This window comes from Cynara cardunculus, assembly GCF_001531365.2.
Source record: "Cynara cardunculus var. scolymus isolate 2C chromosome LG 11, CcrdV1, whole genome shotgun sequence".
NCBI classification, from domain to species: domain Eukaryota; kingdom Viridiplantae; phylum Streptophyta; class Magnoliopsida; order Asterales; family Asteraceae; genus Cynara; species Cynara cardunculus.
The window spans coordinates 1,901,644-1,916,406 of NC_037538.1; the positions used below are offsets into that span (position 1 = coordinate 1,901,644).

The 14,763-nt window shown below is 37.0% G+C and overlaps 2 protein-coding genes across 4 annotated transcripts; one reads left to right on the forward strand and one right to left on the reverse strand.

Moving 5' to 3' along the window:
* The first annotated feature begins 203 nt into the window (after positions 1-203).
* On the forward strand, positions 204-4,851 carry LOC112520722 (vegetative cell wall protein gp1). 3 transcript variants are annotated; one of them, XM_025129228.1, is made up of 10 exons: positions 204-279; positions 1,296-1,399; positions 1,476-1,621; positions 1,924-2,043; positions 2,123-2,162; positions 2,259-2,341; positions 2,545-2,622; positions 2,705-2,758; positions 2,966-3,100; positions 3,182-4,851. In XM_025129228.1, coding segments are annotated over exons 2-10 (2,193 nt in total). In that variant the 5' UTR covers positions 204-279; positions 1,296-1,398; the 3' UTR covers positions 4,718-4,851. The 3 variants fall into 3 exon arrangements, with proteins under 3 accessions (XP_024984996.1, XP_024984995.1, XP_024984997.1); XM_025129227.1 differs by having other exon boundaries at positions 1,296-1,621; XM_025129229.1 differs by lacking the exons at positions 204-279; positions 1,296-1,399 and having other exon boundaries at positions 1,537-1,621; positions 1,880-2,043.
* Positions 4,852-5,260: 409 nt separating this feature from the next.
* On the reverse strand, positions 5,261-13,223 carry LOC112521373 (E3 ubiquitin-protein ligase BRE1-like 2). Its single transcript, XM_025130199.1, has 19 exons — positions 13,014-13,223; positions 10,939-11,100; positions 10,779-10,866; positions 10,365-10,595; positions 10,061-10,228; positions 9,756-9,949; positions 9,594-9,677; positions 9,406-9,525; positions 9,142-9,328; positions 8,883-9,043; positions 8,239-8,310; positions 8,015-8,091; positions 7,168-7,362; positions 6,729-6,801; positions 6,537-6,623; positions 6,295-6,432; positions 5,999-6,201; positions 5,744-5,906; positions 5,261-5,661 (listed from the first exon to the last, which is right to left on the reverse strand). Exons 1-19 carry the CDS (start codon positions 13,110-13,112, stop codon positions 5,530-5,532), a joined length of 2,634 nt encoding a protein of 877 aa, XP_024985967.1. The 5' UTR covers positions 13,113-13,223; the 3' UTR covers positions 5,261-5,529.
* Positions 13,224-14,763: the final 1,540 nt, after the last annotated feature.

Here is a 14,763-nt window from a genome sequence, read left to right on the forward strand (position 1 = left end):
TGATATTTTAATGGCAAAAATTGTTAGTAAAAGTGAGAACTTTTAAAAGTAAGCTTTTTACTAAATGGGCCTGCAGAAAAGTCCAGGCCCAAATATCATGTTAGCCCAAAACCATATAACCCATTGCAGACCCGATCGGGTCGAGTATAAACATCAGCTGATCACCCGCCTCACTTCTCGACGAGAACAAAACTGGGACTTTGAGAGAGCTTCAGACCAGAGGGAAAGGAGCTGCAACCGGATCTCTGATGTTCTTCATGGAATAAGCATTTCTGACAAGTATGCTCTCTTTCCAATTCGAATGTAGATGTTAAATTGTGGGAGTTTACTTGTCAAAACTAGGGCATGATTTTTTCCATGATTTCCAAATGTAGTGCTCTAAATTTGTTATCACTTACTTGCTTATCTTTCTGTTTAATCCAATTATTATGCGTAGATATTGGTTTTTGTGGTTTGATAAGTATTGGCGATGTGTGTCAAATACATTCGAATGAGTTTTGTGTTTTAAGGGTTTGCTGGTGTTGGAAAAAGCACACAGTTCTGTTGAGACTGCGTTGTTACTGTTCCGTTAAAGGTGCCGCAGTTTCCAGCATATATTTGGCTACGACCAGTGCGGTGGTAATAGTTTTCTCCAATTTATTTGCTCTATCATGCATAATTGCACTGGTTATAGCAAAATGTTCGCTGGACATTGTGCCAATCTTTTAGCAGTTGATCATGTTAAGATTTTTATTTTGTGCTTTTCAGTCTGATAAATCCTTCTAAACCCCTGAAGTTTTGATAATATACAGCTTTGTGCTCACCTGTTTTCTTTCACAGTCCTTTTATGTTGGTCGTCTTAAATGAATACTTGTTTGTTGCCATCCAAGGCCACAGTGTAATAAAGAGAAATAACAGTGATTGATACCCTACTTATTTGTTGCCATTCAAGTGCGTGATGTAGTAAAGCAAAACAACGGCCATTGATAACATCTTTCTTAGTCGAAATGGAGGATCGAATCTGATGTAAATTATGTAGTCAGTTTGCTTTTGGGTTCCACAATTAAGTTAGCCACGCAATTCTAAATTTAAACCTTTGATGATTATTGAAAATTTTGAACTTTTCGTGTTGTGGATCAAGTGAAGAACTCATGCAACTGACCTTCCCAGAAATTATCTGTTGGGTTTTTTCTAATATGTTACAGATTGTGTTAAGTTCAAACGAGGGTTTTGAATTTTGAGTATGTGCTTGAAGCATTTTCTTTTGCTTCATATTGAGCATCTGACCATTATATGCATTTCTGTTAATGTGAAAGGATTTGATAATGCGCACAAGAGCAAGATGAGTACAAAGGTTCAACCAATATCTGGAATGGAGGACACCATTCAGACTGCTCTAACAGCTACTGCATCACCAACAGTGAGCCCAAAAGTTTCTTTGTTTACAAAAAAATCTGGATTTGTAATACCAAAAAACAAGCTATCAGGTTCCTTAGTGCCCATTTTCCGGGGAAGTAAAAAACTAGGAGGCACTGACGTGGAGAATGAAGAAAGTACAAAACCGGTGCTGAGAAAAACAAAATGGGGCCCTGATTTGACACAGGATGCGTTTGTTAGAAAGGGAAGAGCTTCGGCATATCAGGTTCTTCAAGAGTTTCCTTTAAAAATCATATAATTTGTTGTTCTTTTCCTCTACGTTTCGTGTTTTCTTATGTGATTTTAGTGTTATTATGCCCATATTGTTGTCACTGAAGTTGAATTTTTCATCTATAACCTTTGGCTATATAGATAGAATTATCTTTCTTGATTTCGAGACATTTATAGCCCCTTTCTTTTGGGTGCTAAAATGTCTGTCTGTCGTCTGTGAATGATTTGCATGGAGTCCCATATCTTGATGCAGCTTAATAATATCACTGCCTCTGTCGTGGTACAATATTTGAGCAGACTAGACTGGATCAAATTACACAACAACTAAAGTCGGGAATTATGGAGACCAAGGATGATCATGATTCATCAGTAGCTCATGGTGCAGCTCAACAGTCTGCAGACCGCCGAAATATTGAGGTTAAGCTTCTTTTTGTTAGTCTTCATGTTATTGAAGTTCCCACTTAAAAAGCACTAAAAATAAAGTTTGTTGGTGCAGAACTTAGAGTTGTTGGAACTTGAAAGGCGCGAGGTTATTGGTACGTTTAGTCTAAATGCCTAAAGGTTCGAGGCTATTACATTAGTGTTTGTACATGATATACATGAATTCTTAGGTTGTTTTTGATGATTGGCAGGAGAAATACTGAAGTTGAATCCAAGCTACAAGGCCCCTGCTGATTACAAGCCATTGCTAAAAGAGGCTAAAGTTGCAATCCCCGTGAGTTCACTTTTGAATATGAAACGAGTTCTTTTTTCTGCCCTATGTTCTCTCTTTAGGTCTTGGAATGGTGTGTCGATGCAAGAGGATCATAGCCTTTTAGCATAATTTGGTGCTCATTAAATAACAAAATTACATGTAGATACGTCTTTAGACCAAAGTTCGAATTTCTTATTTGAGCTCTTGTATCTTTTGCCTCATAGATCAAAGAATATCCTGGACGCAATTTTGTTGGGATAATATTTGGACCTGCGGGTGACACTCAAAAACGATTGGAAAAGGTCAGTTACGCTCACTAATTCTATGTCAAGGCTGAGTGCTCCACCAATTTTACATAAAACCTTGTTTCAATTCCTGCATTAGGAAACTGGAGCGAAAATACGAGTTTATGGTACCAAAGCAGATACAAGGAAAGAGGTAATTTTTGTGAACCAGTACCTTGTGCCATGTTCTTATTAGTAAACATGTTCCACCACTTTTTGCTTTTCAAACCATTATCCTTTTCTCTGCAATCTGCTGGTGGGCAGGTCTACAAGTTTTTCAATTCAAGTTGTTAATTTTTGTGAGATGCGACACAGAGGTTTAAGATTCATCTTTATTTAACTCTTCTCTTGTTACAAGTAGATTGAGATAACTTCATCGGATGGAAACAAAGCTCATGGTGATTGTGAAGAGTTGTCTGTTCTTGTCACTGCTGAAACTTACGAGAAGGTTGATGCTGCAGTTTCTCTGATCGAGTTACTGGTCACCCCAGTTTTAGTAAGTTGTTTAAATTTTATAGTTGATACCGATGGCTGTTATTAGTTTCATCCTTCTTATCATCAGACCTTTCGTCATTAGGCAAACACTGTTGCTATTTCTACAAAGGATGCAGGGCCTGGAGATAATCCAAATGCGGTTAGTCTCGGCCAAGATGTACCTTCCTATTCCATCTCTCCTGTGCTTGTAAACCAAGGAGTGGCTCAGGCATTTACAGGATCTGGACAAGCACCGGTACCAGCACCAGCATCAGCTCAGTTTCAGCCATACCCTAACCAATGGCTTCCAACTGGCCAATCTTTCATTCCCCCTCCCTTTCCAAATTTATCGGTTCCAATGCTAAGCAACCCTATGCAAGTGTCATCGTCCCCTTCAAATTCTGCAGTCATGCCACCATCATTTGGTCCACGGACTATTATGTCGAGAGCATTTGGTTCAGTTCCCAACCATCCTTCTCTTGTTCCATCCCAACCACAGTTTCAGGTGCCAAATATGGGTTATGCTGGTCCACCTAGGAATCCTTCTTTGCCACCACTGCAGATTGCACCAGGTCAACCGAATTTTCCAGCCCCGCCTACTTCAACTGGACCAAATCAGAATATGCGGCCAATGGGGTCACCTATTCCTCGGTCTGCTCCCCCTTATACATTTCCTGAACGACCTTTGACCTCTGCTGGCTGGTCCCAACCACCGGCTGGCTCTCCTGGAACTCTGGGTCCAAACATGCCACAGATGATGCAACCAATGGTCCGTCCTCAGGCATCATTTGTCGTGGCTTCACAACCAAGTGCTACATCAGGAGGTGAACCTTCACCTTTTCGTCCATCTGCCTCTCTGCCTCCGGTTGCCCCACCACTACCAGTCAGGCCTCAGACTGGGGCACCTAACCCAGCACCCAGTTCATGGTTTCCCTCATCAACTACATCCACGTCAATACCATCTCCATCTATAAGGCCCCCGCCCATAACAGCCTTAAGACCACAGCAGCCCAGTTCTAATGATTTCACTTTTCAAACCCATCATGCACAAACCCCCTCCTCTCAACAGGTTCCTAGGCCAGGAAACCATCTCGGGTCCCAATTTATGCCTCCCCGGAATCCACAAGTACCTCCGCCTCAGTCACCTATGTTTCGACCTGGAATGAACAATCTTGGAGCACCACCACCTATCATGCAAGGCTTCCATAGGCCACAGAATAGTCATCAAATGGGTCAACATCAAGGTCCATCAACTATGCCTCCCCCATCAGACAGACAACCAGTTTTTCCAGGGCATGGTCCACGACCGCCAACCACTCAAATGGGACCTAGGCAGTTTGGTCCTGGTCCTGGTCCTGGTCCTGGTCCAGGTCCACCAGCCGGTCCTTTCCCACCCAGGCCTAGAAACTTCGGACAGGCTCCACAAAATCATCCATCCATGGGATTCCGTCGCCAGAACTTGATGGGTCCTTCAAATCAGCAGTTCCGTGGCAATGTCGCGCCGCATTCTTTGGGTAGGCCATCAGGACCTCAACATATATATGATCCGTTTTCCCCAACTGCCGTGCCGCAAAATTCAAGAAAACAAGAGAGTGATCCCGAGTACGATGACTTGATGGCATCTGTTGGGGTGAAATGATGAAGAGGTTGATATTGGCAAAACGCTTGTAAAGACACTCTTATATGTGATAGGCCTTTCTGTTGAGTTGTAATATGTGAGACGTAGAAAGAAGAGCAAATTCATGGTGAATACATTTTTATCTTAGACAACAATACCAAGATGAAAAAGACCCATGCTTCTAGTCTTTAGAATGCCTTTTGACGTACGTAAGTACCAGTTTTATGCAGTTGGCTTAATATAAAATTTCATGTGTTTCAAAATTATACATTTGCCATTCTACTTAAATGTTTACAGCAACCCACCACTAAAATGCAGGTTATGTTTGCTCCAATGGTCTAAATCCGGTAAGAATTTTCTCGACTGTTTTTTAGGTCCTGTGATATAACTTGAGTAACCTAAACACTCGCAACGAACAAAAAGGAATTGAAAAACATGAAGGATCAAATCCGAGTTATTAAAGTTTCGGGATAATACCAGTTGAAAATTAAAACATCTAGAGACCAAAATTGAACTATACCAAAAATAATTAAATATACATTACTAATTTTAGGATCATAAACATAGATTCAACTACAACCCTCCTATTACATTACTACAGAAACAAACTTTACCACCAGATTCTCCAACCACCACAACCACCAGTAGATTCACTTTGTCAAGATTTTGCCACTAAACAACATCCAGCAGTTCCTAATAATTACATGTACATAACCTTTCTTCCTCGCTAAAGGAGAATGATGTTAAACCGTTCTTGTAAGCTGGATATCAAGAAACCAACTACAACTCCTTAAGAATCGGACTAAATAAAACCTAACTACACAATGTCTTCATCATATCTTGACAAATCGAACATCGTTTTGCCCAAACGCCATTCCACAACCAGGACATTTCCGATGACGGATCTCTAGATTCCTCTGGATGCATGGATTGCAAAATAGATGATAACACTTCACGATCACCACCTGATGCGTCACAAATATTACAACCACCACCACCACCACGCAAAATGCATTCAAACTTGAGAACTATAACATGATTACGTACCTCTTTCGGCCGATCAAAGCAAACCCCACACTTGAGAATAGACTTGCAATCCTTGATTTCCTCCTGGAGTTTCTGAATTGCAGCTTCCCCACTTCCCATTGTCAACTCTGCTACCTTCATATTTAATTCACTAAGCTCCTCATCCACCTTCTTTCTGTCCATTCTGCTTTTAACAAACACTTCCCTTCCATCAGTAAAACAAACCTCTTTCACCTAATTCCATCAATCAACTCTCAAAAATTGGAAAAATAATACCTTTCACTCTCCAACTCCTCCTGAATTTCCTCCATCTTACGGCGGATTTGGTCACAATCCTTCTCTGAAGAAGAAAGCAACGATTTAAGGCACTTCAATTCCTTATCGGCATTAGATAGTTCCCACTTGCTGTTTTCCAGGTTGACTGCAAGATGTCTATCTTCTTCGGTAGACTTCAAAGCATGTGTAATGCAAGCACTCATCTACATATACATATATGTATATATATACACATCTTTATGTTAGAAAAGGATAACCAGAAACCACACAACCAAAGCTGCCTATAAAAACTATACCTGTTCTTCCGAACGTGAAATTCGTGATTTTAGTGATTCAACTGCTGAAGTCACTTGTTGAAGCTGTTTATCTAGTGTTTGCTTTTCGGAAATTAGAGCACTATGTGACTGTTTCATCTTCACACTCTCCGAAACCAGCTGTAGCAAAGGGACCACAGCATAGGTCAGGGACAATTAACTCCGACATAGGACAGTATCATTAAATCAAAGACTATTAATATGCAGATGAGAGAAAGAATAACCTTGATATTGTAATCATCCCTCTCCATCACCTGCTGCAACAAGTGCTGGTTTTGTGTCTGCATATCTTCATAGGCTTGACCAATAGTCTGCAAGTAGTGAAAATCAAAGGATGGCAAATATATGACTAAACTGGCATAAACAACAAAGGAACACAACACTAGATAGATCATATAGCACTACTAACGAAATACCTCAATTTCAGAAATATAAGACTCTGCCTCTCCATCTTTAATTTTGATGGCCTCTGCAAGTTCCAGAACATCCCTGTACATAGGAGCAAAATGTTCGGATGAACATTATATGGAATAATTATCACACAAGATGGTATAATATTTAAAGGTGGAAGCTTGAACTGCAGAATCACACACAACCGATCAACTTAAACAGTTTCTAGATCCTGCCTACATAAAATCAAACATGCAAAAGACTATACTTAAAGCATCATAATTTGGTAAAGTACTCTCCATCATCAACTAAATTTCATCAGAGAAATCCCTCCTCAGACATAGTAATGTGGCACAATGAGCTAAATTTCATCAGTAATTCACACAGTTGAAGATAATAGAGATGACTTGATGTTTATAGATACGCTTTAAGTTAAGTGCAAGATAGGCAGTATAGAACTCAAACCTGTCAGAATCATCCAGTTTAGCCCTTAAATCAGCAATTTCAGCTTCAGCGTCAGACAATCTTTGTTGGCAAGCAACCTCAGTTTCTTTAGCAGCTTTGATCCTCAATTCTAAACCGTGTTCATCAAAAGCATTTTTCAGAACTTCAGCTTGCGAATGAGCTCTCCTCTCAGATTCTCTGATTCCCATCACGTCCCTTGTACCCAAGGAAGTAAAATTTCAATACCACATCAAAAGAATTGCTGCCATGGACAACACTAGATGCTAAGCGAAAAGAACAAGAAACTGCATATTTTACGCAAAAGCGTTGACGAAGTGATTGCATTTATACAACAAACAACAACCTGATGTTATGAACACTGTTTACACTCTGACCAAAAACGTGTTAACATATTACACCCTGCTGGCTCGACAATTTGTTGCTATTCAAACTATCCTTAATCAACAATTAGAATAAGGACATGGATCTTGCCCTTGAAGATCTTTTTCCGGTTAAATTAATCAATTAACAGAAAACCTATACATGACTCTTGATAGGCAGGACATGAGCATCAACCATCCCAAAGAGCAAACTTACCCAAAACAATGATCATTCTCTTAAAAAAAGAATAGAGAAGACCACTAACAATGTCTGCCAAGAGACAATAGTAGCAGCCCATTGCTTTAACGCAAAGTGATAATAACTCCCATTTCTAAGGCTACTTTGCATGTAAATCAAACATAATTGCAGCAAATTAGAGGGACCAAACACAGATACAAAATCACATTCTCTTTTCTTAGAAATGCATTCATGCATGACATAATAAAAGTGCTTCCCGAATATCTGACACCCAAACCCAATTCCATACCTGTTGTCATATATCTGCTGTCCAAGCATATCTAAAAAGATTTGTGATTCTAGCTTTTCCTTCTGCAGCCTCTCAATCTGCAGCAGGTTGTGCATAGGTCACTAATACAAGCTCACATCATTCATTAACAGTTCTCAGTGACAACCACATAAACCTTAGAAACCAATTAATTAAACTTTGTACTAAATATAAAAGCCGAATGAGAACTAAAGTAGAAAACTTACAAGGGCCTGCAGAGACTTGATCTTCCCAGTCTGCTCAGAACATTCATCTGCCAAGTTCTTATGTTCGGTGACCTATAAGTAGAGAAAAAAATTCAAGCTCTGTAGAGCACTTAAAGAAATTAACAGAATGCAATAATCAGATGAAGAAAATAAAACACGGTTGCATATAAGAAATTAAAAAACCCAATAATCTGTTTGCAAACCCGTGTCAACTGAGAAAGTTGGGTCCTTCTCATCCAAGTTATCAAGTAGAAAGTAGAAGTCACTAGGCCTACCATATACAATCTATAATAGGTGATGCATTTTTATTATAAACCAATTTTCAGTACAAGGGTGTCCAACTCATAAGGTGTCGATATCATCAAGCCATTCTCCTGGTCCAGAACGTCAGATATAGGAGGGTGGACCATAAGCTGAAACCAAAAGTACCGAGAGGATGGCCCAGGTAACATATGAAGTGTTGGCAAAAAGGGAATGGAATGGATAATCAAGAAAAGAACATTTTAAGTTGAAGAAAATACATAAATGAAGATAAGAAGAAAAAAGATCCTCGTTCCTTATGCTTCTGTAGGTAAGTGACTCAAGGCGGCCTTTTTAGCGAATAGTGAGCCTCATATTAAGGTAACACTGAAGTAATATCTCACCTTTTTGTGCACCAAATCTCTAAGCGACTTGGCCTCCTCCTGTAAGGAAAGGGATTCACACCCTGTCTCTTTCCAACGATTCAACTGTGATTTCATCATTCCAATTTCTTTGGACAAAGCTGAGGCCATGACCTGAAACTCTGCTTTAATGTCTTTCCTCTCTGTAATAATTGCACTTTTTAGTAAAATAGCATATCCAAATATAGGTTGGAAAACATAACACTGTGAAGAGGAAGTTGACTATTATGGCCAACTTTACCTGAATCTTGGACAGCTTCTTCCATTTTAATTTCCAACTCATTATTCTCATTGATGCATTGCTGAAGCTGGCGCTCTAGGTCTTCAATAGTAGAATCGGCATTGTCAATAGGATTCCTCAGAGCATCTACCGACTCTGTTTTTATGCTGAGCTCTTTCTCCTTCCGTATAATCGAAGACCTATCAGCCTGGAACTAAATTTTTAAAATAGACAGGAAGGGGAAAACATTTGATTTAGAACGTTTGTAAACATCTCGAGCTATACCTGCAAGGAATCTATCAGCACCCTGAACCGTTCTACTTCAGATTTCCAATATGGAAGTTGATCGTTAAGTAAGGTGTATGGCCGGGATGTGTAAATATACTTGGAATCCTTCAGTTCGTTCTGCCAAAACACAAAAGTTAGAACAAAACAATAGTCGATATACAAAAGCAAAAGAAAGTGCTTACAACCTGAAGATCTTGCAACTGTTTTGATAAGATAGAATTGTCCTCTTGTGCCTCTTGAAGCTCAGAAAGACGATCAGATGCCAGTATCTACATCAATTAGAATTTAATACTTAGTGTGTGGGCACATGGAGGGAGAAGATAATCGCCCAGGGACAAGATAAATACCTTTGCTTCCTCGATGGAGTCCTTTAAATCACGTAATCCCATAGTCTTGTCTACAGTATTTTCAGTTGAAATACTTCCGTTAACAGCAAATGGAACTGGAGGCTGCACACCGGAAAGTCTATCCTTCTGCATCTTTAAATTTACAAGTTTTCTTCTACTTTCTTCAAGCTCTGCCATGCTATCCTCCACGTCGCCTTACCAGCATATGCAGATAAAATAAACATGATTAATATGAACCCCAAACAATGAATTGTCAAAGCATGTTATGTTTTCTAGGAAGGGAAACTGATGAAAATTACTAAAACCTGCAATATGTTTGATCTCGGACTGATCCACAGAATGGCTATGACTATAATTCTGAATCATCTCAGCATATTCTTTGTGCTTAACATGGAGAGCTTCAATAATTAAATGTAAATGTTTAACCTCCTCTTTCATCAAATCATCAATCTTATATGATTGAATAATTGCATCTGAGACATAGCAAGGTCAATCATCAGTAGGCATTTGTGATAGTAAAACTACTACGTACGGATTATGAAAGTAATAGAACACAATTAGTGGATAAGGAAGAAACGGTGGACTTCCCACTAAGGTCTCAATACCAACCTTCTGCAGATGAATTTTCATGCAAAGGTTGACCGATGCTTTCAATTTTAGCCATCAGTACTTGAATAGTATCTTCTATTAATTTCATTAGTTCCAGAGTAGATGAATGCCGCAAAGCAAGGGCTTCTTTGATACATATGAGACGCTCATCACTTACATTACTTCCAATGGAATCCAACTGCAGGAGTCTGCAAAGGAATGTTTCCTCTGCAGGACATGATGGAATTGAACCTACAAATTAAATAGGTAGGTTTTAATTATGTGGAAGAAGTAATAGCCGGATAATTAGGTGTCAAATAGACAATAGTGGTAGATCAAAGCAAAGAACTCAGGAAGAGTCAACATGCTGCAATGAGTAATAGTTGGATAATTCAGGGTCAAATAAGATAACCACTGGTAGACCAAATTACAGACCTCGGGAAGAATCTGCACGCTGCAATGCTTCTAAGGCACTTTGGCCTGCCCCCGCTCGTACTCCAAGGATAATTAAATCATCATCCAACTAAAAAGGAGATGTTCAGACAATAACTAGACAATGCAAATTGTAAAGAAGGAACTTTGAATAAGAGCTTACTTGACTCCATAGCTGATTAATGGTAATCAAAAAGTCATCATAAGAAGTTTGGTCCTGTCTTAATTCTTTAATTTTATTTTCCAGATCATGTAACTCCTGCTTCTGGACATCTAACTGCTGGACGAGCTTCTGATTTTGATACTGCAGCACTGTTGCATCAACCTACAATGTCAAAAGAAACTTTAGGCATCTTTCCCCTCAGCAGTGGGTTACTTACAGACGCAAGCTGTGCATGTGAGCTCAAACTATCTGGGAGCTATAGCTTCAATATAACTTGGATTTAAAAACCAATCTACTCATAAGAAAAGAGTTCATGCCACAGAATACGCATGCTTTACTAAGTAACAAACAAGCAATAAAGTATGAACATGGTGAGGCAAATCAAGTTCATCAAACCGAGTGGAACACATGGAGCATGGCACACTAAATGATGTTAAACGTGGAGTGGAGTACCATACCATCTTTTAGAATATCGTACGGAATGTGAACGATCTTTATAATTAGAGTCCATGTTTTATTTTTTAAGATAAATCATAGTACCTGTCAAATTCAAAGTTGGTATGAAGCTGCTTATTATTATGATAGTCAATAGAAGTTTTTCCTATTTGTAGTATTCCATACATACCTTAAAAGTGACTAAATCTTTTTACAGTTTGTTAACTTGTAAAGTAGAAATATAAATCTTTTTTAAGGTTTGCTTAATTGGTACTCGGTTCATAATATTGTATGGTTTACATCATTTTTCCTAATTTTTTTATTCTAATTTGCAGAGACTTCAGCTAATTTGCACTCAGATAGGTATCTTAATTGATTCGTGTGATTTTTGTATGCAACTTGGGTGACATCATATTTTACTTCATCTGTTTCATGGTGCAGAGTGCCTGCTGATTGTTTCAATTCTTATCATTAATATTTTTGTCAAAGCAGATTCAATGGTTGCAAATACAGTTTGCTTGTGTCACTTTTGTTACTGTGAACTCAATGCCACAACATTTCAATTTCATTTGTTTTTCTCTAGACATTAATCACCCAGACTTATTACTTGGTAAATAGAGTCTAGTCTCTAACAGATAATGGAATTTAATCAATGTGGCTCCACTTCTAACTGAGCTAATTTGTTTGAAACATGAATTGATTTAATTGGTTTCAGCCTCTAAGGACTTGAAGAAACAAGTGTGATAGCTAGAAGTAGTGGACCCATGAAAGGTAAATTCATCCACCCATGATCAATTGACCACATGTATTATTAGTTGATATGAATAATATGATTACAATCTTATAACTGTTTCTTGTTAAATATTATGCTATAATTTGTTGTGTCGGATTAGATTCTTACTTTAAAAGACTCAACCCCACACTTGCACAAGAATTTCAAAATGTAGAACCTTGAAATCATGTTTTAGTTGATACCCTGACTCCAATCAAAGAAGAGCCTGTTCACTCTTGAATCTCAAACTAAATTGGTTACAGAAAATTTGAATCCTAAACAAGAAAGAGGCCCTACATCATCAACCTTTATTCGATTTTATTATTTCTACTGCAATCTCTGTGTCAGCCGCTGCTGTGTGTACAAAATATATCAAAATCACTGAAAGCCCTAAAATATACACGCAAGAATCACCCTGATACAATAATATGAAACCCTGATATTAAGTACTACAATTTGTTGCGTGGGGATAGGATTCTAATTTAAAAGACAAAACCCACACTTTCAACAATCACCTAACTCCAATTCACCAAGAACCCTTTCTATCTCAATCTCAACCTCAACCTCGAACTGAAGACAATATAGAAAATCTTGAATAGGGAAGGATGTCCCAAATCTTCAACATTTAGCCTTAATCCAACTTCACTATTTCTACCAGAGTCCAGTGTCCGTGTTATTTATATCAATATAGCAGAAAGCCCTAATTCTCTGTAACTTGAAACCCTAATTTTGGGCTTATCAAAACCTTAAAACATGGTACTCGAATTCTTTGATGATCATGAATCCCGGTGAACATACGAATGTGTTAAGTTGCCAAAAAACAAAAGAATGAGCAGATACACAGATTTATGATAGAATTAGAACTTACAGTGCCGTTTTCCGGAGAAGGGTTAGGGTGACGTGCCATATCGGAGTTGTTCAGATGAGAACGCTTTTTCTCAGGCTCATCTGAATCAGAAGTTTCCATATTACGCCGCTTGTAAACAACCGTCCACCACCATCACCTATTATTACACCGTCAGATCGTCGTGTGTTATCAGCCTAGGGGTGAATGTGTGTGTGTGTATCAGAGGTCGGAATCGACGGACCAAGGGACCGGCCACACTACTCTTGTGCTGGCAACTAAAATTAATGGTTTGATTTGGGTGCAAAACCACATAACCGAATAAAGATAGCAACCAAATTTCATTAAAAAAAACAATCAATAAGAACTCATTAAAATATTTTGATACATGAGATATTATTTATTGATTCATATTATTTAAAATTTAATATTATAAATAAATTGTGTGTAACTATAATTTATTAAAGTTTTATGTATGAATTTATGTAGTTAACTGCATTGAAACATAGTCAAATACAAATATTTTATTTTAAATATAAAAAAATCTAAAATATAATTAGAATAATCATTAAGTTTTAATAAAATATTTAATTATTATTTTTATAAAAAATTATATTATTAAATTAAAAATAAATTATTTTGTTATTACATCTAAATTAAATTATAATAAAACATTGAATTAAAGAAATTACATAAAAGATAAGAGATTTTAAATAGTTAACTTTGATATTAATATCTATATAATTTTTTCCAAGTTTTATGATATTTACAAGTTTATATTTTATTCAAAAATAAAACTTTATCGTTTTTTCAAAACCACATAAAACCGTTTTATAACATCGACAAAAACAAAAAAAAAATATTATAATTAAGATATATCTCACTGTATTGTACAAATACACTTCTAATCAAATTATAATAAAAATTAAAAATCTATGACCGATATTTTTAAAACATAAATTTTAAAGAGTTTTGTCATAAAGAAAGTAACAAAATGAGGATGAAATTTTTTCAAGTTGAAGAAGTATCAAAAAATAATTATTTAGGAAAGAAATTATTTTTTTATTTTAGAAATCTTTAAACTAAATGATTAGGAGATTAGAAATAATATTTTATTAAATTATTTAATATTTTAATAATATAATTAATATTGCTATCTTTAAAATAAAGACGTTATTTGTGTTGGTTTTGGTTCTAAATTTTGTCAAAAACCGGTTTTTGGTTTGAACTGTTTTTTTGGTTTGAACTGTTTTTTACCTGTATATGTATTAAAATAAAGAAATAAAAGATCAAAAATCGTAAACATGAAATTTCAATCAAAGTGGAAGGACTTGCAATACAAAATTGAACAAAAAAAAATTATGAAAGTAGGTTGCTATTTCTTGTAGTTTGTCCTATAATCAATATAAGTTCATGTATGTATTGTGTAAAAATTTAAATAGAGTGAGGCGTTATGATAAAGTCAAACATTGAGTTTTACAAGTACAACGAAAGGGAAATTTCAAAACATCTGGTCTATCCTATTTTATTATGGACCATGGTTGTGGTTGCATTTTATTTCCATTGTGTGTATGGCTTCATAACCCATCAAATACAAGGACTAATAAAGATATGTTGAACCGATCGAGGGACCCGTTGGAGGACCAATCACCAAAACCAATACCAATAAGTATATGTAAATGTTTTACAGCATATAATAATACAATATCATATACATTATACATTACAAAAATCAAAACAAACTTTAGGTAGATCAATTGTAGAAATGTCAATG